Source organism: Crocuta crocuta, unplaced genomic scaffold, assembly GCF_008692635.1.
Source record: "Crocuta crocuta isolate KB4526 unplaced genomic scaffold, BGI_CrCroc_1.0 scaffold383, whole genome shotgun sequence".
In the NCBI taxonomy this organism is placed as follows: Eukaryota; Metazoa; Chordata; class Mammalia; order Carnivora; family Hyaenidae; genus Crocuta; species Crocuta crocuta.
Genome location: NW_027531897.1, coordinates 2236945 through 2261552, shown reverse-complemented (window position 1 = coordinate 2261552; position 24608 = coordinate 2236945). Strand labels below are relative to the sequence as shown.

Here is a 24608-nt window from a genome sequence, read left to right as displayed (position 1 = left end):
TGTGTTTTTTTTTTTTTTTTTTTTTTTTTTTTTTTTTTGCCTGTTATTTGTTTCTGTACCTACATTTTGGAAATTTCCTTTGATTTGATGGCTAAAAATCTGTAGACATATTACTACTAAGTACAATCATTTTTCATGCATTTGGTCAGCCAGTTCCTTTCATGGGAGGGCTGGCCCTTAGAATAAAGCCCTTTCAAGAATGATTTTAAATGTTTATTAATATGTCTGTGAAATTATATTCTATTGCACCAGCATCTTCCTGATATTTTTTTTAATCCTTAGTGGAAAGTAGATCATACCACTATAAAAATTACAACAGCCTTAAAGTGAACATGCATATAAGCTGACATTCATACTTTTAAAACTTAGGTTCTATGTCTGCCTTGATACAAATTTAGCTCATTTCTTCAAGAGAACATCACTGAAGATTAAAATGACTCTTTTTTTTTAATGTTTATTTTTGAGTGAAAGAGCGAGAGAGAGCTCATGTGCAATTGAGGGAGGGGCAGATAGAGAGCAGACCGAGGATCCAGTTGGCTCTATGCAGATGGCAGAACCTTAACGGACTGAGTTGCCTAAGCAGCCCGAAAATTAAACTTACTCTTAAACTGAGTTTTATTCTCAGGATGTCTTTTTGTGCTTGAGTAGGCAACATATAACATAAAATTTTAAAATATTCAGTTACTTTCTTTTACTTTTTTACTTTCTAGAGAGAGTGCATGAGGGGGAGAGAAGAACAGAGTGGGGGAGAGAGAATCTTTTTTTTTTTTTATGTTTATTTATTTTGAGAGAGAATGTATGCGGGTGCACACATGCGTGAGTGGGGATTCCAAGCAGGCTCCACACTGTCAGCACAAAACCCAGTGCAGGGCCTGATCCCACAGACCATGAGATCATGACCTCAGCAGAAACCAAGAGTTGGCCACTCAACGGCTGAGCCACCCAGGCTCCCCAAGAGAGAATCTTAGGCAGGCTCCACACTCAGTGCAAAGCCCACGCAGGGCTCAGTCTCACAATGCTGGGATCATGACCTGAGACAAAATCAAGAGTCAAATGCTCAACCAACTGAGCCCCCCCCGCAAGGCGGTGCACCATAACATAAAATTTAAAAAGATTTAAGTCAGTTAAATTTTACTGAGTTGAGTGCCTAGGCGTCATTTATTCAGTATGTGAAATCAAATTGGTATGAAAATATCCAGGTATAAACATTACCCCCCTCGCATTTGAAATCCGCAGTGCACACTTCCTACATGTTGAAAAAAAAAAAACATTTATAGGCTAATCATGGTGCACGTGTAAAGTGTACTTCATGACTGTGTTAGATGTCCAGGATAACAAAAGCAGCCCTTCACTGTGTTAGCCATTTCATACTTAAAGTTGCTGTATCTGGTAAATCAGGGTTCCTTATCAGCCTCCCACTCCACTTGTACCATATACTTAATGTATTATAATTTCTTAATCTCTCCATTGTTCATGGTTCATGTGAAGAGTTTGAGCGTTTGATTTTTAACACCGAATAAATCAAAGTTAGGCAATTGAAATTTAGCTAACAGAGCCATTTTGTAGATAAAGAAGTTTAATGGTGTCCATTTATGAAGAGATAATGTCCGCTTATCAATCTTTGAAAGGTATTTTCTAAATCACTTAATTTTCGGAGATTTTTAATTATCTAATTAGCTTGCTTTGCTGATTTTCTTTTCCACTGAATAGAGCGACTCTATATCATCTTTCTTCTCATTGTCTTCTTGTAGGCTCATGATCGTTCAGAAAGTGGAGAATTGGCATTTATTAAACAACTGGTTCGAAAGATCCTAATTGTTATTGCCCGCCCAGCTCGATTATTAGAGTGTCTGGTAAGTCACGCCTGGATGTGACTCCGTGGGAAAGCGGTGACCATCAGAAACTTCCAGTTTCTTTTGGCTTCAAAGACCACAGTTAAATGGAAAGAGTCAACAGGAAGTACAACTTGTGAATGTTTATGAGGGACATCCTGATGTGATTTTTGTTTTCTGGTTTTAAGTAAGAGTTGTAGGACTTGTGCTGTATTAAGTGATAATCACATCACATTCTGCTCAGATGTGAAAGACAGTCGTGAAGTAATGTGCTTATTAACCAACTGTGATGGCTAATTTAAAACACTTGCTGAGCCTCACTTTCTCTGTGTTGGCAAGATGTAAAGAGAGGGACATATATCATAACCTATAGTTATCATTATTTGTTTTTAAAATGTGGCATGCTAGAAATAAATGCTAGGCAGCATCCAGCTTGGGCAAGTACATTAGAGTCTCGTATAGGCCGCAAGAAGGGAGACTTTCAGAGATTAGTTCATTTTGTCAATCCTTTTCCTATTTAAAAATTTTTGTTTTGTGTAACTTTAGTTGAAATGTCAGTCTACACTATGAACACATAGGAAGTTTTGAACCTAAGAATAGTTTTAAGGGGCTTAGCACTGTATGGACACTCACTTTTAAGTTCTGCTGATCACTAAAGTATTTGTAACACTTTAGAATTTGTACAATTTAAAAATATTTGTTTTTTTTTAATTAAAAAAAAATTTTTAATGTTTTATTTATTTCTAGGAGAGAGAGAGAGAGAGAGAGACAGCGTGAGCAGGGGAGAGTCAGAGAGAGAGGGAGTCACAGGCTGAAACAGGCTCCAGGCTCTGAGCTGGCAGTCAGCACAGAGCCCGACGCGGGGCTCAAACCCACGAACCGCGAGATCATGACCTAAGTGAAAGTCGGACGCTTAACCGACTAAGCCACCTAGGCGCCCCTTCAATTTAAAAATATTTGTAATGTGGAGTACAGCCTTGCACAATTATCCACACACACATATGCCAATAGGGTGGGATTGCTAGGGTTTTGCCCTTATTTTGATTAACATTCATAACTTTTTTATAATAGTGAAACGTTCACAGCCCCCTAATTGTAGAGCAGTGGGTTGTGAGTCACGGGAGAGGGGAAATCTGGAGGAGACAGGGCCAGGCATGGTAGGGTAGGTCTTTCCATCAGCAGCCAGGACCCGTAGAACCACAGAATCGAAAGCACCATTTGGCATTGTCTCTGGAAGGAGAAAGGGGGGAAAGTACTCTGGATGCTTCTGGGAGGAGAACTGTGTGACTGGCAAATGCCAGCCAAAGGAAGTCTGATTTCGTACTACGTCTCCCATTGTATTTTTTGAATTACGCCCCACATGCGTGTACTTCCTGTATTTGTTTCATTTGGGGGGAAATAGCATTTAGCATTCAAACCTGTTTCTCTGCACAGTGGCAGATACGCTAAGATCTTGCCTTAAAAGAGGAAATACATTTTTTCAGTCATCCTTCCACACCAGAAGAGGAAAAGTAAAAGTATAGCCTCTCAGAGATAGAAACAAGTGAACTCAGAAGTAGAGTTGAAAATGTTGCTGCTTTCAGCATTATTTAAAGCCAATTGAAACTGGAGCTTGTGAGTTTTAGGGGACATTTCCCAACCAGTGGTCTTACACTTACCAACCGGCATGTGTTCTGAGTCACTGTAGGTTTGCAGAAGGGGCACGAGTGTGTACATTGGTTTGACTTTACTCCATTTGCAGTGAGCTTTTTTTATACATGGCCTTTAGAAACTCTTGAGTAATTCAGGCGAAAGAAATGCTGATATTCTAAAGTTGCCTATTTGGGGCATTAATCAAAATGGGTAAGATCCTGGGGGGATAACATTTAGGAAATACAACTAAAAGTAGCAACTGTGATTTAAATCCATAAACATAATTGCTTATGACACATAAACCCGTGGCATCCGTCTAGAGTGATGGAATCCTAAACATTTTTATTACATCCTAGAAGTAACAGCCAGAGAGAGTAAAATATGTGAATAAAATGTGCTACCAAATTTTTAAAATAGGCGCTGGTAATCAGAAACATTAATTTTATATTTTTCTTTCTTCATCTTCACACTATGTGAGTATTAATTTTAGGATAGACTGATAAAAGTGGAATATTGAGATTTTTAAAAATATTTTTGGACACCTCTGTAGTAATGGGGTTTCCTGCAATACCTTTGAGAATATACATTTTAGGATTACTCTCTTTGTGGCTGTTTATGGAGAAAGAGAAACTGAGCCTTCTGAATGAAATTTCTGGATTTTATTCATTTTTTAATTTTTTAAATTTATTTTGAGAGAGAAAGAGAGAGAGTGCGTGCAAGTAAGCAGGGGAGAGGCAGAGAGAGAATTCCACGCAGGCTCTGTGATGTTAGCGTGGAGCCTGATGCAGGGCTTGAACTCATGAACCTTGAGATAATGATCTGAGCTGAAATCAGGAGTTGGACCACTGTTCAACTGAACCACCCCACTGAACCACCGGGGCACCCTGTGGGTTTTAAACTTTTACCCAAAGGCATAATTTAAATGTTAGACTTGTTCATTTTCCATGAGATAGAGATCTTAAAGGGAACATATGTAGTACCTTCAAAGTTGCATTACAAGGAATTTGGAAGTGGTCATTCTGTGAGTTACCAAGGACTTAAATGTATTGCCTCAGAATATGAATGGCTTCAAATACAAAGTGAGAATTATATACTTTTTAAAAGTCATTTGCTTCCTTTCTGCATAAACCACAACCATGTATATCCAGCAGATGTTATTGTGAAAGGAATTGATGTAACGTAACCTCAGAGATTTTTGACTCAAGTAAGTTTCCGTCTGTGTTTGTCTTCTGCTAGGAATTTGATCCCGAAGAATTTTACTACCTGTTGGAAGCAGCAGAAGGCCATGCAAAAGAAGGACAGGGTATTAAAACCGACATTCCCAGGTACATCATTAGCCAGCTGGGGCTCAATAAGGATCCTTTGGAAGGTGAGTCCTTCAGTTGGGCTGGCCTTTTACTTGCATATGCACTGTGACTTCATATGAGAACGTAGCACGTCTTTACTTTTTCCGCATGAAAAGGTGAACATGACCTCTTTTGTGTCGTACCTAGAATATGGGGATGACCTTGAAACCATAGAGGCCTGACAGCCTGACAATGCCACAGTGTCCTGAAAGGGTTTCGATTTCAATTCAGTCTTCTCTATTTTTTTCGCTGCCAGAGCTCAGTTGGGTTCTCCTCAAGTGCACTTGTACTTTTGAAGATGTTGCTAAAGAAATTAATTAGAATTAAACGAAAAGTGACATTTAAAGTAAATGGGGAGTAATGCAACTGATGATGGATTTAGATCAGGTGCAGTGTTGGTCGATCTATTTTTGCATGTAAGAAAAAAATTATGAAAAAAACGATAATATACAGGAATGTCTGGTGTGGGGCGGGGGTGGGTGTGTTTTTTAAAGCTTAGGAAAGAAAGCATTTCTGGTTGGTTCAGATGAACAAAATACATCCGATGCCATTAAATACACGGAAGACTAAGCACCCTGTTAGTGGTTTTTAAAAAAAATCTAATACTGGTAAACTAACCCACCGGCCCCCTCCCTTTTCCTGCTCGTTACTGTTGGAATGGTCATTTAAAACACTCAAGTTACATACTGCCTAAAAAGAGTCAGAAACATAGACTCCTCCATTCAAAATCGGCGTCCTGGTTCATTACTTTGAATTTGCAAACAGTGTTTATCTTGCTAAATTGTTTGTAATGATAGTAACTGTTGGCACAGATATTTTCCCATCTAAAGCCCGAGAACCTGCTGCTCTCTGCCCTGCTCTCCTATCTCCCCTGCTTTGTTTGCTCTTACGGCCGTCCGATCTTTGCTTCCAGGGAAATGATGCATGCATTACTGGGAGATAATGCCAGATAAATTTATACTGTACTGAAAGCAATACCACAACAGATTCATCACTTATCAGAGTCTGGTGGCTGCTTTTCTGAAAAGTTCCCTGGGGAGAGATTTTTCCCCATGGCTTTTAAATTACCATCTTTACCTTTTTGAATCATGAGTCTTCAGAAATGGTTTAAATCAATGAAATAAAAAGGGCAGATGTTTAATGGTATTTAGATGAGTTTTAAAAATCTCTTCAGGCATTACAAAATGATGCCTTAGCTTCCTGCTTCAAAAGCTGACTCTTGGTTCCATTCCATTACTACCCACGGCTTGCAAATAATATGTATTTCCCAGATAATAGTTATTTAGCAGAAATCCTATTTAAAACAGACCATCTTTTAATTTGTTTTTTTATGAAAATAATTGGAGTGGGGAGGCTGTCAAAGTATATTATAGTGACTGTTTACGCTGGTAGAGTTAAGGTTGTTTCAGCTCTTGAATTGTAGAGGGAGTGAGCTCTTCACACTTTTCTTACCTGGCAGGAAATAACACTCTAGGCTGAACTTTGGTGGATGAATACTCTGAGGCCTGTTTGCCTACCTTTATAGAGACTCTAAATAAAAAGTAATAGTGATCTTGGACCAGTTTTGAGGTTAGTAATACTGGTTTATCACCAAGAGTTGTGTTCTTAACTCTTGACACTTCAGTTTCTTGATTCAGATCGGAAGATAGTTTTTCATCTATTTATTATCATTTAACATGCTGTTACTACAAATTCTGATTTACATTTGTGTCCCTTCTTGTCAACATCTGCACTAACAGTCCTACAGCCTGACCTTTAAAGTGTGGAGTGAGGGTGTGGAGTGGGAATGCCTGGGGGTGCCCCCTGGCACCAGCCCTGCAGTCTGTGACCTTGACCATGCTGTTGATGAGCCTTTTTACACTGCAGTGTTCTTTCCGTAAAACCAGGGCAGTAGTACCTATTCATAGAGTTGTTTTTAGAATCATATGAGTTATCACTCTACCCAAGATGCAGTAATGCTGAATAAATGTTAGCTGCTGTTGCCTTTTTATTTAAACAGTATTAAAATCGGTCTTTTCCTTGAGAGTCCCTGCAACTGAACACATTTTAGTTCACCTACCAATCCACCAATCCAAAGGGCTAGTCATAGAGGATATTGACATTACTGGAGTGCCACCAAGGAAGCACATGTTAGTCCTGAGCTCACTTTTGTTCTTGAATTTCCACTACTGGTAAACTGGGAAGTTAGTGACAGTCATCACTTATTCTAGATTCTGGAGTTTGTTCATTTTTATCTAGAGACAACACTCCATTGTTGTTTTGCTTCATATCTTTTATGTGTAATCTCTCCCAAAAAAGATGATTATAAGAATATGAATACATGAAATGAGAGCCTAAGGACTACTTGTAGATGCATACAAAAATAGGTAACTGAAAACTATAATTTACATATAAGTTATTATATATATAACTTAGCATACATACTCAATTTTGAAAACTTAGAAAATGCAGGTTACCTGTGGTCAGAGATAACTACCTATCAAAGTTTTGGAGGGAATTCCTTCATGTTTTGTTTCTTTTTAATTAAACATCTTTGTCTCTTTAAGTATAGAAATTAAAATGAACATAAAATGAATTAGGTTTCTTCATTTACTTAGGTAGACTCAGATGTGTTCCATTGTGAGTTGAGTGGTTAAATGGCTTTGTCTTTTGTTTGTTTGTTTCTGTTTTTCTTTTTTGTTTTTGTCTCTTTCAGCCAGACCATCAAGGTCGTACTTTGTCAGGCATGTGGCATCCAGCCCATGATTGACTACTTCACATGATGTAATTAATAATAACACTCAGTATTCAGCGAACACTTAATTTTTGTTAGTCAACATGCTAAGAGCCCTACAAAAATATCTTATATCATACTTAAGAGAAACTTGTAAGAGATAAATACATTGTTTTCATCTTACAGAGGAAAAGCCTGAGGTTAAAAGGTCTCTAGTAAGTGCTGATTGTAGTGGTGACCCAAGTCTTCTCATTGTCAGCCTCTCTTAACAACTATTACTTCCTTTGTGACAAACTGCAAATTCTTAAGTGTACCAGGTGGGGGATATCGCTCAGTGGATGTGAAAGAATGGAATAAGGAATGCTTAGCCACGAGTTGGGAATCATCATTGAGCTGTGATCAGTGCATCTTTGATGCCTTTCAGAGCCTGGGAAGACTTGCCGCTCTTGAGAATCCTATTATAAATACAGTTGTTGACACACATCTACCCCCCAGCCCCACATTGGGGTGATTTTGTCGGCTAGTGAATCCCGCTAGCTGAAGCAGAGACCCAGCTCTCAAGTGCCTGTGTCTAGGTGTTCATAAGAAATGGGGTCCTAGGGAAGGGCACATAATGAACAGTTTCAAAAATGGCAGCTTGTGGCTTTTACCATTTTTGAATTAAGATTTTCGCACGGGCATATAGAAGTATAGAGTCAGTTTTTTTAATGTCAAAGAAATTACTTCTTATCTAGTCTTAATTGTATTTTTCTTAAACTTTGCTTTCTTTTTTCTTTTTTTCTTTTTAACTTAGAAATGGCTCAGTTGGGAAACTATGACAGTGGGACAGCAGAAACCCCAGAAACAGATGAATCAGTGAGTGTAAGTGTCTTTCCTGATGAAATGTTGGTTTTCTGTTTATCAACATCTGGAGATTTGGAGTGTGTTAATTTCTTCACTAAACATATATTGTGCTTCTGTGTACAAGGCAATAAGCATATAACGTTAGTCCATTTTTTCAAAGAGAAACAAATTAATAATTTGTTTTATTTATAATATATTTTTATTTATAAATACAATAAATTTATAAATTATAAAATTATAAATATTTATAAATTATAAAATTATAAATATATAAATTTATTTTTATAAATTTTATAAAATTTTTTATAAATTTTATAATTTAATTAATAAATTTATTATAAATAATAACTAAATAAGTAAATTATAAAATATATGAATATATAAAATATATAAATTTATAATTTATAAATTTATAAATATTTACAAATAAATAAAAAGAAATCCTGGATGAAAAAATAAACATGAATATAAGATCGATGAAAAAAAAGGACCATGTACTCCTAAACATACAGAAATTGACCTAGTCTTGCCAGTTCAATAACATCTCCCAGGGAAATGACACCGGAGAAGTGGCATGAGAAGTTATTGGGATGAGAAGGGGAAGAGGGAACCTTCCAGGCCCAGGGATTATCCTGGGCAAAGACTCTGCCACAAGGGAGCAGCAGCTGAGAGTAAGGACAAGGAGACCACAAAGGTTGGAGAGCTTGGGTAAACACCTTGTTGCTCATCTTTGTCAAATCTTGTCTTTCAAGGAACAGTGAGGAGCTCTTGAACTTTGGAGGAAATGGATGTGTTTATGGGGTGGAGGCAGGTGGACAGGAAGATGACCAGTCAGAGTTATGGCTTACAGTCTTCTGACTACAGTCCAGACAGTAGATGGGGTGACGGGAGCACGCGGGTGATCATGGGGAAGCCACTCAGGAGGCTGTACAGTGACACAGGGGACACTTCCAGGATGCTGTCATCCCTAATGGTGAACACCAGAGGGGAACCATCCTGGAGCGAGTTGGGGGGTTCAGGAAAGACAGGCAGCTGTGTAGCCTGGGGGCTAAGAACACAGACTCTGAAGTAACATTACCTGAATTTGAAAGCTGGCTGTACCTGTTGCTAGCTGTGGGAATCTCTGTGCCTTAGTTTCCTCCTCTGTAAAATAAAGATAAAATATTAAATGAGATCATTTCTGTTAGATGGTTACGTCAGCAGCACTACTAAATGCTAAATAAACGATAGTTGGGTTTTGTTTGTTTGTTTGTTTTTGAGAGACAGAAAGTGCATACGAGCTGGGGACAGAGGGTAAGAGACAGAGACAGAGAGAGAGAGAATCCTAAACTGGTTCCATGCTGAGTGTGGAGCCCTATGCGGGGCTTCATCTTGCAAGCGTGAGATCATGACTTGAGCCAAAATCAACAGTCAAAAGCTCAACCATCTAAGCCACCCATCCATCCCAGTAGCTGTTTTTGTTAACTTTATCATAGTTATTACAATTTTGAATATGTTTAGATTTAAGTTTTTTGGGGTGGACATTCAAGGAGTGCCATGAAACTGACAACTATGTACATTGTGTGGGATCTTCTGGTGCTCAGAAGGAGAGTTTCTGGTGGAGTTCTGAGTGACATAGGAATCATCTGTGGGCATGAATGAGGTCACCTGGGTGAGGAAGAGTTAGTGAAACAGGTGGGCTTTGAACAGGATCTTTCAGCCCAAAGCTGTGGGGACCCATCAGAGTGGACTAGTGGAACAACTGCATGGTCCTTGTCTTGAATTACATTTTCTGTGATGGGGTGTTACCAATCATGGCTGGACCCAAGGCCTGTGGCCAGAGGCCATGAGGAAACAGAGGAGAGAAAGAGTTGTTTGGTTGAGCAACTGAAGTAGCCCAGAGGCCAAGGTGTTGGGTGAGTTACCTACGTGGACACTGAAGTTATCCAGGATGGTGAGAGAACTGGAACAGAGAGGAAGGTGGGAAGCTGGGTACCTAAGTCTTCAAGAGATGAATGGGACAGCATGTTAGCACATGACAACATTGTTTGGGGAAGGTGACACACACGTTAGACTCAGGGTTTCTTCCAAAATAATACAAAAGGAATTCTGGGCTCTCCAGGGGGCATAAAGGGACTGTCACTGCTCACCCTCTCAATGCTAAGATACGTGGAGTATAAGAGAATTCAAAACAAAACATTTTGCTTATTATTTTCCTTTGAGCTCAACTTTTTATTTTTTTTCCAAAAGTTTATTAATTTATTTTGAGAGACACAGAGAGAGAGGGAGAGGGAATCCCAAGCAGGCTCCACACTGACAGTGCAGAGCCCCTAGTGGGGTTTGAACCCACAAACCATGAGATCATGACCTGAGGTGAAATCAAGAGTTAGATGCTTAACTGACTGAGCCACCCAGAAGCCCCTGAACTCAACTTTTTAAAGAGCTATCTTATTGAAAATAGATACCTAAGCATCATTAACAGTAATGATACGGAAGTAAGGAAAGGCACGTATTATCTGTTCGAGTGCCCCTTTGTTGCTGACTACTTTTTTGAAACAAGAAAAGTTACCAAAGGAAGAACACAGGCATCCTCTGGTCGAGGTCAGACCAGAGCTCACGTATCCATCATCTCTACAACAACCCATTCTTTATTGGCTGACTGCAACCTGAATTAGGTTTGACATTTTGGACTTAAGTCTCAAAACATGAAAACACTAGGGTGAGGCTAACAAGAATAGTTTACAAAGGTAAATTAAACTTGGAAATTTGCAAAAGCTTGGTGCGTTCATCTCCCGGAAATGGGAGTTCACTTACATGAGACCGAGGCTCTGTTGTGAGAAATAGTGTATCAGCACTGCTGTGTGAAATTGATCTTTAACGTTGTCTCTCGGGTTCCTTTGGCTGAAATACTGCACTTCAGTGTATTAAACACCAGAGTATATCATGCAAATATTATTTATACTGCTGTTAAAATCATTTTCTTGAGTTTCAACTATTTTCTAACTTCCATATTTTGTTTCCAAGAGCTCTAACGCTTCCCTGAAACTTCAAAGGAAACCTCGAGAAAGTGATTTTGAAACGATTAAATTGATTAGCAATGGAGCCTATGGGTGAGTAATTCAAGAAAACTCTGTATTGTATTTTAACACACCTGAGTAATATATTCTTTACATTTCTCTTAGGCCAAATAGATGTCATTAGGGACTTGAATTTTCAAGTCACCGCTCCTTCACTGGTGGGTAAAATGTGTAGCTAAAATTGTTTTTCATTTGGCTACTCCATCAAGAAAACATATCAAATGACCTGGAGTTATTTTAGAGATAGGGAGAAGAAGCGTTATAAAGTAAAGAAAAATTTTTATATATATACCTATTTCTGCCTCCTTTATTCCACTGTTTGGGGTGCAGAAATACCTGACTCTTGGCCGTAAATATGCAAACACACACATCTACATCTGGATGTTATAATCTATCTCTAAACATATGTACATTCATATATAGCATCATTACTACTTAAAAATTAGCCAGTACTTTTCAGCCTGACCACCAGTCAATGTTGTGAGAGAAGGACTTCAGTAAGTAGGCTGCTTGAAACCTTATAGCCGTTCATTTCCTTTAGTCTTTATGTCACACCAAGATTTTTTTTCAGTTGATGTCTATGCTCTCATCTGATCACATTAGTGGTGACCCCCGCCCCCTATTTTTAATTGAGAAAGAGAGAGAGCGCAAAGGAGGGGCAGAGAGAGAAAGGAAGAGAGAGAATTCCAAGCATACTCCACACTGTCAGCGCAGAGCCTGATGTGGGGCTTGAACTTACGGACTATGAGATCTTGACCTGACTGAAACCAAGAGTCAGACACTAAACCAACTGAGCCACCCAGGCACCCCAGTGTTGCCCCGTTCTTGATTCATTTTCATAGATATAAGCTTCTCTTCTCACAACATAGGGTCAATGGTGACAAGATCCTTCTGAGTTACTAAGAAACAGTTAGGAAGGGTAATTAATACACATACTGTGTCCTGATCCATTTCAGACAGCCCAAGAGCTCTAGTTTAATTAAGTATTAATCTCAATTCCATCTGTATATGGAGAGCTATAAACAATCCCATAGACATTTATTGCCATTTATTACACATATGAGCAGATGAGATAAAAGCCATTTCTGTTATGCCACAAGGGATAGTTCTCCTTATGATTTTTTTTTTTACCTAATATTTTCCACACCATTAACTTAGTGAAGAACTTAAATATTTGTGGGTCCTTCCTGTGCTTCCTTGATTTATTTTCAGGATGATTTCAAACGGTGTATTTTCCTGATGTAGCTTATAAATGTTTTCTGATATTTTAGGTTTAGAATATTTTACTTTGTTCAAGGGCCTCATCGAAACTTCTCCCCAACAGGAAATTATTTTGGCATACAGTTGTTTGTGAGTTTTGTTTGGTTGTTATCTGGTTTTAGTTCATTTTAGTTTTCAACATCATCTGAGGATTTCTTCCTTCGTTAGGGAAAAAACTGAACTTTGATTTAATGAGTCTCTGGGTTTGAGGCCTGATGGACTTTATTGGCAGTGGGATTCTAGAATAAGATGATCTGTGAAGCACCACTTGTATAAAATTTGGGCATATATCTTAGCAGTATTTGGAGTTCTAATTGGTTGAGTAAACTCATTTGTAGCGCAATGAAACTACTGTATAGTAGATGAGGTATATCACACTTCAGGGAATGGCTGGGAATACACAAGAAGTTAAACAAGCTGTGAATCACTAAACGCCCAGGATGCAGGCCAAGCCATTAATGGACTTACAAGCTGCCTGTGGGAGCTTCTACCCATCAGCCAAAACGTGTTTTGTTTTGTTTTTTCCTTTTGCTCTTCTCAGATTTACTCTCTCATTACGTCTCTGACAGATTTCTCCTTCATTTCAATTATTTTTAATTCAAAATTTGAATGGGGCTCTACCCATTGATCTGCCCAGCCAGGAAGCTGATTGCAGGCTTCTATGTTCCAGTGGAACACATGGATGCTTCTCTGGGTAGATGAACTGGGGGCAGGTGGAGGTTTCCTTGGCATCTGTGTATCAGTCTGCCACTCACATCCGTAGCTCAGAGTGACCCTGATTCCTTGACTTTGTGAAAATCGCCTGGGCTGGGAACTAACCCTCTCATTAGAAGTAGCTCTGACGCATCAGGGTTTTCTCAACATCATACTTAGTGACAGTTCATGTAATAAAGCCAACCTGCTAATTTGATATCATCCAATTTTCTTCTCTTCTCATAGTGTGTTTTGGATCCCTGACTGGAAGCTAGATGTCCCTTGACGCCAACTTAGCACTTTGTAGAGAGTTAATACTTGTTGTGTGCCAGGCACCGTGCTGGTTTATATACGGTGACTTCTCACAAGAGCCCTGGGTGGTGTTGATATTATTTCCACTTAGGTGAGAGGCTTGGATGCGTGGATGGCCACAGGTGCACTCAGTTTTCTAAGCAGTGCTCTTTCCTTCTCTCAGTGTTCATGTTACAGCTTGTAGCCATGTTCATTGGGTATAGAAGGCCTTATTCTCTTGATTCCACCTAGACTTTTCAATTACGGCACTTTTCAATTATGGCTTTGAATGTTTTCAAAGTGAAAGAATAAAATTGACACAAAAGATGTTTTAAAATGAGGCACCCGGGTGGCTCAGTCAGTTAAATGTTCGACTTCAGCTCAGATCATGATCTTGAGGTCCATGGGTTCGAGCCCCGTGTCGGGCTCTGTGCTGATAGCTCGGAGCCTGGACCCTGCTTCAGATTCTCTGTCTTCCTCTCTGTCTGTCCCTCCCCTGCTTGTGCTCTCTCTCAAAAATAAATCATTAAAAAAATGTTTTAAAGATTTTTAAAAAGTAAATTCAAAAGGCATGACTTCTCTGTCCCACTTTGCTCTGTCCCACTTGCTAGCTTTGCTGGACATCAATCTCTTACTCCTCAGAAGATGGGACCATTTACCTGAGAGAGCCATGAGACCCATGTGTGTGGTTGATGGCCACCCTTCTCTCCTCGTAGACTTTTTTCTAACACATGCAGTCTTGTTCCCACAGACAGATTTGCTTGCACAGATTCACATATTGGCTCTCAGACTTATGCATAATTTTATACGCATTAGACATTCACACTCCCTAAAGGACTGATTCATTCTGCTCTAGATCCCATCAGCTTCTGACTCCATTTCTCCCCACCCTCCCACTCCTGAGTTCTGCACGGATAGAGTGAGTAAAGTTTGGCTCACAGAAGACAGATGCCCCTCTCTGTATCACCTCATCCCCTTGGGTTTTCCTGTTTTACAAGTAGGTCAGTGTAGGAAAAGAGACACAGAAGCAGCCTTTTCAAAGAAAGCAGAGAAATGTGGGGCTCAATCAGTTCAGTCCAGTTTTATAATTTGGATGGTTTACACCTGTGCTTAGCAGCATGTGCTTTCTGTCTGTCATCTGGCTGCTGTTTGTTTCGATCTCTTTCTCTCTCTGCTGACTTAAGTGGATTTGGAACATGAATTTACAGGAAAAGAGAAAAGGTATATGATATGAGAGACAACAGTTATTACTAAACTGTTGTTTAGATTTACAGATTTCACCATTAAGAGTGATATTCCTAAAGCAGCACAGTACTGTAAAAACTGAATAATATGACAAGCAGCGATCCAGCTCTAACAAATTCTAATTAAGAAGTCTATGATTTGCAACTTGATCAAGACACATGTGTCCTGAGGCAGTGATGTCTCAAGCTACGTATAGGATTAATTTCACCTGATGTAGGTAAATTTCCCTAGGGATTAGCTGATAGGTTTAAGTACATCATAGCAAGGAAAAGATCAAGTCTTGCAAATTGCAAATCTGATAATAAATACACGAGTCCTTTTTCACAGAGGGCCTCTGAGAAACCTGGTCTGGATGCTGGTCAAATTAGACCTGAGGCATCTTTCTTCTTTGTTCTTTCATTAAATCGTGGACAGTTCTGTTTTTCCTTCTCCACTTCCTGTTATTCTCAAACATATTGCTGAGCAGTATGTTCCTCTTCATAACAATATGTGTTCACCAATGCTTGCCTTATATTTCTGAGGAAGCCAGGTTATTTTCTGTGTTCCCATTGTATATCTGTCCGCCAGCTTCTCATTAGGAGAAGCTCAAGATTTTAGGGGGATCTTGATTTTATCCAATCAGTGTTGGAATGAGAAAAATACTGTAAAAGTCTTTAATCTGATCCAGAAAGAATGAGGATTTGGTTGGTTAATTAAGAAGTCAGTCAAAGTAGGAAGTCATTTTAAAAAGATGCAGACTCAAGGGACACCTGGGTGGCTCAGTCAGTTAAGCGTCCGACTTCAGCTCAGGTCGTGATCTTGCGGTCCGTGAGTTCGAGCCTCCACGTTGGGCTCTTTGCTGACAGCTCAGAGCCTGGAGCCTGCTTTGGATTCTGTGTCTCCTTCTCTGTGTACCCTTCGTCCTCACCCACACTCTGTCTCTCTCTGTCTCAAAAATAAACATTAAAAAATTAAAAAGATGTACACGGTAAACATTTTAATTTAATGTAATCTCAATATATATATATAAATTTACTAGTCTTTTTTTTAAATTTTAGAGTGTGTGCATACAAGTAGGAGGGGCAGAAGGAGAGAAAGAACTTTTTTTAATGTTTCCTTATTTATTTTTGAGAGAGAGAGAGTGCACAAGTGGTGGAGGGGCAGAGGGGAGGGGGGGAGACACAGAATCCAAAGCAAGCCCCAGGTTCCAAGCTATCAGCAGGGCTCAAACTCATGAACTGTGAGATCATGACCTGAGCCAAAGTCAGATGCTTAATCAACTGAGCCACCCAAGTGCTCCGAGAGAGGGAGGGAGAGGGAGAGAGAATCTTAAGCAGGCTCCACACTCAGCATGGAGCCCAACACAGGGCTTGTTCCATGACCCTGGGAACATGACCTGAGCTGAAATCAAGAGTCAAACACTCAACCACCTGAGCCCCCCAGACATCCCTACTCACCATCTATATAAGGCCTTTTTAAGACAGCCTGTATAGACCATACTTGATAATACATAGGTTTTCCACTTTTCACTACTTTTAAAGGTGAAGCCAGAACTTGAAGCAGTCTGAATGTAGTCATGTAGATTTGTATTATTTTGTCAACTTTTGAAAACCTTCTCACCCATACCAAAATGGGAATTTTATTTGGTAACTCACATTTAACACATTTATCAGTACTGTCCAAAGCATTCCACTTGCATGTTTTTTTTTTTTTTAATAAACAACAAAGCGTTTCCTTTTCACACTCATGTTTCATCGGTTTAAATATTTGTTGAAATTAGTTAATCCTGGTATCAGTCCTCACCAGAAAAACAGGTGTGGAGATAAACCCAGCTGGTGGGAGCCCCAGGATTTGGCATCCTAAAGAAGATCCCTGGCCCCAGCTGAAGCTGTCGGCCTCTAGGTTCCCTGTCAGTTTGTGGTACAGTAGGAATAAGAGCACTAGATTGTTCCTTGAGTTGGTTATCTGAAGTGCAGATAAAGGATATTTTCTCTATACAACAAAGGAAGGAAGAGAAGACCAAAGAAATGAGGGCCAGGGGGTCGGGGGAAGTAAAGCAAAAAAAAAAAAAAGTTTTGTAAAGAGACAAAAACAATGTGTAATTTTGCAAGTGAGGGAGAAAGATGGAAACAATGAGAAGACAAAGATACACATACACATACTTGAAAGAAGAACAGTTTACTAATTGAGCACTTGAGCAGAACATGTGAATACCAGTTAAACTGAGATTGAATATAGTAAAATTTACAGAAGTGGATTACCCTGACATACTGGTTCAGCAGGGAATTAGCGTGTTCTAGTCACCATTACAATCATTTTTTAGGAACAGTGAAAATAACTAGCAGAAAACACATCTCAGATTAGAATAACCCCTTGTTTTAGGAGGCAGACATTGGATATATTTTACTGTGAATGGTGGCTGTTTAGGTAAATTGTTACTTATTTGAGCATTTCCTAATGGAGTTCAAATCTCTTCTCCCACAATAATGATAAGTGAGGAGTAACCTAAGAGAAAATGAGCCAATCCAAGACATTTTCTGTGTGCTTATCATTTCCAGGTGAGGTTTTAAGCCTACTCCTCTCTTCTTACTTCCTTGTTCCACATCAGGTTTTAGGGGGTCCGTTGTCTTTCCCCAGCCAGGAGTGTTCTCTAGAATATGTGAATGAGTCTTTGCAGCAGAAATTCAGTGCAGCCTCCTCATTGTACTGTAAAGTTGGCTGTCACCTTGGCCATGGGTCAGATGGAGTGGAAATGGGGTGTATTATTGGTCCCCTTTTATGTTGGAAAAGGAATTTTCTGTTGAAACAGGCATAGGTGTAAATCATGCTGAGGTCTCTTGATTGTTGGACAACCTCATATGACCTGTTACACACTTATCATTTATCTGGAAATGCCATGGGGAGTAAATTACCTTCAAGTTGGAAGCCACCTACCCCAAGGACATTGGTCCTTTTTGCATATCTCATGTGTATCATATAGAAAATTACTGTTTTAGTCAGTCATATAGTCAGTGGCATATATCTAACACCAAAAAGGATGTAGCTCATGATATGTATGTACTTGGGTTAATTCTTTTCCTATTCTTACTTAAATACTGAATTTTGTTATGTGGGAAAACTGAAAACATCAGCTGCCTAATTTCCATCCTTGCCATTAAGATGAATTTGATGCCTTATGTACAACCGATGACCTTTATTGAAAGATTAAGAAATAAATAAACCTGGCCGTAAGGTTTTGCCTTAGAATGGGATGGATGTAGTCACTAGGATAGCTTGCTTGAGCTGAATTTCAGCTGCCCTCTGAATGTAAAAAAAAAAAAGTTGACCATCACGTGGTTTACTGTACCCAGAAGCATCCTCACTTCCTTTAAAGTCCAACTCTTGTCTCCTTTCCAGGGCAGTCTACTTTGTTCGGCATAAGGAATCCCGGCAGAGGTTTGCCATGAAGAAGATCAATAAACAGAACCTCATCCTCCGAAACCAGATCCAGCAGGCCTTTGTGGAACGGGATATCCTGACTTTTGCAGAGAATCCCTTTGTTGTCAGCATGTACTGCTCCTTTGAAACAAGGCGCCACCTTTGCATGGTCATGGAATACGTGGAAGGTAAGTCAGCCTTAGACGCAGAGAACACGACCCCCATATCCAGAAGCCGCTTGCTCCTTTGTGTGGCTGAGGCTCTCCCCATTGTGCCACACACTGGTTGTATCCTCCTAGGAACTGAAGCCAGGCAATGAGATGGCTGTCTTCCCAGTCATTATCTTCTGATAATTGCTTGTAAAGTGCCTGCTCTACTATAACAAAGGGAAAATTAGTGCTCTTTGGAAAATGCTTGTTTTTCTTTTTTAATAGCTTTTAATACTAACTACCTCCTCTCAATTGGTCTTTATAGTTAGGATATAGGTGATGGGATTTTTCCTACTTAATTTCATCACATATCCTAAAATCATCATGACACTGAGCTTCTTAAAGAATGAATTAAAAATGCATTCTTTTTGGTCTACGGTGTAAAATTAAAAATGAGGTTGGGGAAAAGGAGATACAAGTCAAGAAAATGTAACGCCTCTTTTTTTTTTTTTTTTTAACATTTATGGTTTGCCTTTTAAATGTTCTATTTCCATCAGTTTTACATTCAATTTCTACGTGTTTGGCCATGACTTATTGACCAAACTTATTAAACAAGTTAATAAAAGGAATAAATTAGGAAAGGCCAAAACAGTCTTCAAAAGCATCTCATTTAAGCTCCTGTAATTGTTTGAGCAGAGTCCCAAACCTATAAAACTAAAAGAAACATTAAATATCATCTAGTTCGACCTTTTCATTTTGTGGATGAGTGAACTGAAGCCCAAGAAGAGGGGAGACTTACTAGATGCTTTACTAGTAGACACAAGACAGAAGCATAGCGTGCCTGATTTCCACCTGCTCCCCGACCCCATGCCAGTGCTCGGCTTTATTAACCTTGGTGGTGATTACAATAACTAACATTTATCACACATTTAATAAGTGTTGGTAATGTCCTAAATTTGTTGCATATATCACCTCATGTCATCTACGTAATAATCTTGAATGACAGTCTTACTTTCATGATATTAGAGGAAGGAGCCAGTACTAGCTTGCCTAAGATCTCTCCACCTGTAAGAGTCACACCCAGGATTTGAACTCAGGCAGCCTGATTCCTGAACCTATGCTTGATAGTGCTGTATTTTGTTCTTCAAATTTCAGTTCAGCTTTGAAGCCAGATCTCCTCTCTTAGGAGAACTGCTGCTTTAAAATGTGTGTGTGTGTGTGTGTGTGTGTGTGTGTGTGTGTGTGTGTATTTGTGTGGATGTGTGTGTCTGTATGGATGTGGATGTGTATATATATACACATGTTTACATATATACACGTAGATACGTATACACACACACATATATACATACATTATATATATATGTGTGTATGCATATGTATTTGTACATTTTTTCCATACTGCATCTTAGTTAAAAATGGGACTACTCTGCACAGTCCCCACTTACAAATTTGGTATGCTGTGTCTGTGGGCAGAGGCCATCTGTAGTCTGACTGATGGTCTTCACTCCTAGCTGATACTATACTTGCTAAGTCTTCTGCCTGTGTTTTCTAGGAGGTGACTGTGCTACCTTGATGAAGAACATGGGTCCTCTCCCTGTTGACATGGCCAGGATGTACTTTGCTGAGACAGTCTTGGCCTTGGAATATCTACATAATTATGGAATTGTACACAGGGATTTGAAACCAGACAAGTATGCATACTGAGGAAACATCTTTTTTTTCACACCATGCAAAAAGTTTTCTTAGGTCTATAAAAATGTTGTCTTTTAATGCTACCTTGTGCATTTTAAAATTGTCCTGTAATGTTCCCAAATGAGTTACTTTGGCAGTATATATGGTAATGTTTATATCGTACTTTAAGCCTTGCTCTGATGTTTATAATAATAGCTTATAAGAAACAAAACTGATTATAAAGCCAGGGTTAGTTAATTTTTTTTAAGTTTGTTTTTTAGTATGTTATCTTTTGAATCATAGAATGCTACTAGTTGCTTTCTGGATGGTTTTTACATTTGATATTATATACTTAGATAACCCTTCCCTACTCTAAGATGATATACTTGATATTATATTCTATCTCACCGCTTAATGTAGAAGTTTTAAACCCATTTGAAGTTCATTTTACTGTCTTATTTGAGATACAAATAGACTTTTTTCCCTCAAATGACTTTGACACCATTTATTAAAATTTTTATGCTTTCTCCACTAATTTCAGACAGCCCTTTAAGCATTACATGTTAATATGTAAAGATTTTAAGTGTGCTGAGAATTATATAAAATTAACTCATGCTCATTCCGGGAAATTTGGAAGTACAGAAAAAGATTTTTAAAAATTCATTCATGAGGTGCCTGGATGGCTCAGTAGGTTAAGCGTCTGACTCTTGATCTTGGCTCAGGTCATGATCTCACAGTTCATGGGCTCAAGCCCCACATCGGGTTTGTGCTGACAGTACAGAGCCTGTTTGGAGTTCTCTTTCCCCCTTCCTCGCCCCTATCCCACTCATGCTCATTCTCAAAGTAAATAAAAATAATTTTTAAGTAAAATTTAAAAATTCATTCACAACATTAGCACACAAAGACAACTATTAGAACTTTGGAATACTTTCCAGTAGCTGTTCTTTCTCTTTTCACTTCCTCTATTTCTTTAGTTTTTTTAAATTAATTATAATTTTGGCTTTTCCCCTTAAAATGAAGTTTTTTAAATTTAAATTCATAAAGCCGCCAAATGTGAATTATTTGCATATATAAGAAATTTACATTTTGTGCTTAGTAAGTAGAAGTGAGAATTGGAGCCATAAGTTGGTATCTTCAACAATAGTACGTTTTTCTGTCCAAGTTCTGTATCTTATGTCTCACTTAAATCATGGACAGATTGATGTGGGATTATTGGTAATCAGTCCTTTACTATTATTCTGAAAATAGAAAGATGTCAGAGTCCCACACTAGAATTTTTCTCAGAGTTCAAACCTATAAAGGAAACTGTATGTGGCCATTCCAGCGAAGATTAGCTGGGCCCAGTGTCTGGCCCTCCCTTGTGAATTACACTTCTAAGCCAGATACCCCGATACCCCTGTGTAATATGTTCCTATGATTTCATCTCTTCCCAGGCTGGGTTTTATATTCAGATTGATACCTCTATACCAAATAGACTTATGAATTAAGGAAAAGGAGAAAGCTAAAAAAAGAAAAGAGAAAAGAAAAGAATGTCAAAGCAAGTGTTAAAATATGTGTCCTTCTGTTTCATAGTTTGTTGGTCACCTCCATGGGGCATATAAAGCTGACAGATTTTGGATTATCCAAGGTGGGACTAATGAGCATGACTACCAATCTTTATGAAGGTCATATCGAGAAGGATGCTCGAGAGTTCCTGGACAAACAGGTGAGCTTGCACGCTGCTCAGTTCTGGAGGGAAATACAAAGTACGATATTGCCAGTGACATTCAGAATCGACTTACAGAAGCCAGCTTCACATTAGTACTGGGCGTCTAGATGTCTGTATAAGCCTTATGTTTAATAAAGTGCAAATTGCTTCCATTTTTCTCCCTGGGCTTCTTTGAACTGTCCGTTCCTCCACATTCCTCCCCCAGCATTATGGTCTATTAGCAAGACGAACGATGTAATTGCACACAAGTGAGAAAGTGAGAGAGACAAATGGAAAACTGTTTTTGTAAGGAATTCAGGAGTCTCAGTAGACTACTCATGAAACTCATGATGCATTGTACAATCCCGGGTGCTACAATCCGAGCCATGGCCCATTTCCCTTTAAGCATGCCTCATTACCATGTGCCCACAATCTGTTCATTGTAAAGTTACTTAAGGTAAACACATCTCAACTGTCATGCTTTTATAAAGTAACCAGGATGTGAATATATTTTGGTCACATAAATACTAAAACGATCTCTGTTAGCAACAGATTAAGAATGCATCGTTCTTTTAAGGATTTAAAATGTTTTTGATATTGTGAAATAAGTAGAACCACCAAACAGGGTCAAACCTTCAATTTGAAATTGCACGTTACACATAGTTTAACATTAAAGTGGCCTTTTAAATTTCCCTTTTTTGCTATTTAAATATTTTGTTGCCTTTGGGGTTATGGATGCTGATTTATAATTGCTCTTCTTAAGTTCTCTGCCCATGAGGTTCCATGTGGTTGAGCAGGTGCACTCCGGGCAACATAATTGGTGTTTAGCCATCATGCTCGTTTTAATTCATGTCTGATATTCCAATTATTCTAATACTGCAATCATCTTTTAGGTCTGTGGCACACCTGAATATATTGCACCAGAAGTGATTCTGAGGCAGGGCTATGGGAAACCGGTGGACTGGTGGGCCATGGGGATTATCCTCTATGAATTTCTGGTTGGATGCGTGCCATTCTTTGGGGATACTCCAGAAGAGCTATTTGGACAAGTCATCAGTGGTAAATATCATCAGGAGTTATCTTCAAGTGACTGTTGGAAAGCAGCTGTTTAATGTAATTCTGTGGAGTATTGCCATTTGTACTACTGAAATGTTAACCTTTATCAAACAGTTTAGCCAACAAATTAAAAGAACTCACTCATCATAGCGCATAACTGACTCACAAATCTCAGGAGATCAATTTGTGTTGAAAATTGATCTGAGGAAGTTTCGTTAACATGGAATTTGGAAATGTACTAGCAACATAACCAATTTTTATGGTGTGCTTTTTCTGCAAAAGAAATTCACGTGGGATTTGCAAATTGTTTCATTGCCGTCTAGTCTTCCTTTCCATAATAGGAACGTGGCACCAGGGAAGAAAAGGTTAATCTGAGTAACGTTTACATAAATGGGGGAAAATAGCTAATGGCACAATGAAGAAATTAACAAAAATGTAATAAACCCTAAAACAAATGTCTACCAAATAATAAATAATGAGAATGGGAAGGAAGCAAATTTAATCCACAGATTGTTAATGATTTCATTGGTGGTTGTTATGGTGTAATGTTATTTCTGTAACAGCTGTTCATCTTTCATTTAAAATTCAATAACCTTTAGATCTTAACCTGCAAGCTGACCCTCACTATTGTTACGTGGCTTGTGGCAAAACTAAATGATAATTAAATAGGCTCTATTAGTACCCTACCTGCTGTTTTTATAAATTTCCCCGAAGCATATCAAAAAGGCCTCTCCTCCGCAGAGTTTATCAGTCATCACCGACACCTCCACCACCCACTCGGATACCGTCTGGACTGTGCTACGGGGCCCACCAGCGGAAAGAGAGGGAAAATGCGTTTTCGAGGAATCCCTTAATCACAGCATTATTCTCTTGTCGTTGACTTTGCAAGCCAGGCATATTTGTAAACTTTAACAAAGTAGATTTGTGAGTTGCCTGCAGTGTATAACCCTTTTCCACAATATCTGAGCTGTTTATGGGTTTATAACTAGGCTGTTTTCTGATATACCAAGGCCTGAATGGCAAGAGGAATCAACTGTTTAATTAACACAAGCAGCAAATGCTGGCTTTGTTCTCAATGCCTTACGGCTCCGATGCATATTCATGTTTTATTTTCCAAATCAGATTTAAACTGCAGCTGAGGAAGCTGGAGGCAGGCACACACAGAAATAACTCATGTTTTTATTGCATTTCCATACACACAAGCACACACACACCTTATCTTCAGGCAAACTCCTGTGGAATGTAGAACATGTTCTAATATTTATGGCAGATTTCGAATTCTGCCATTCCTATGATTACTTTGGATTCTTTTTGTGTTCAAGCTTAACACTTTGGCCTTTCATTTGTCTCTGGAAATAGTTATTTTTGCAAATTAATTTGTGCTTCTCGAGGCTGAAGAACTCTATGGCTGTGGCCAAATTCTCATTTGAGGACAGGAGGAGAGAAAAATCTTAGTCTCTTGATTCCCTGGATGGCCACCCACCGAAACAGAGGTGCTTAGGGTTTCCCCCATATTAAGTCCTCTTAGTAATTAGAAAAAACAATTTGTTGTGAGCCAGTTCTGCCCCAAAGGAACAAACATACAAAGAGTCAAAAAAGCAAATGGAAGGTACTGCTTATTGAAATACTCTCTCCCCATCTTGTTGACTGCTGTACTCCTTTCTTCTCGTGAAATGTGAAACGATACTTCTCAAACTTTCCCGGGCCCAGGAAGCAACTGGTAATCCCATTAAAA

General features: G+C 38.9%; 1 protein-coding gene across 1 annotated transcript in view; it reads left to right on the top strand.

Annotated features, from left to right (window-relative positions):
* Positions 1 to 24608, top strand: part of MAST4 (microtubule associated serine/threonine kinase family member 4) — a 167742-nt gene that overhangs the window by 109347 nt on the left and 33787 nt on the right. The window contains exons 9-16 of the mRNA XM_077773585.1: positions 1752 to 1853; positions 4701 to 4833; positions 8317 to 8384; positions 11370 to 11455; positions 18287 to 18495; positions 20012 to 20150; positions 21703 to 21835; positions 22711 to 22876. Coding sequence (XP_077629711.1) covers positions 1752 to 1853; positions 4701 to 4833; positions 8317 to 8384; positions 11370 to 11455; positions 18287 to 18495; positions 20012 to 20150; positions 21703 to 21835; positions 22711 to 22876 — 1036 coding nt within the window. The remainder of the gene's footprint in view (positions 1 to 1751; positions 1854 to 4700; positions 4834 to 8316; positions 8385 to 11369; positions 11456 to 18286; positions 18496 to 20011; positions 20151 to 21702; positions 21836 to 22710; positions 22877 to 24608) is intronic.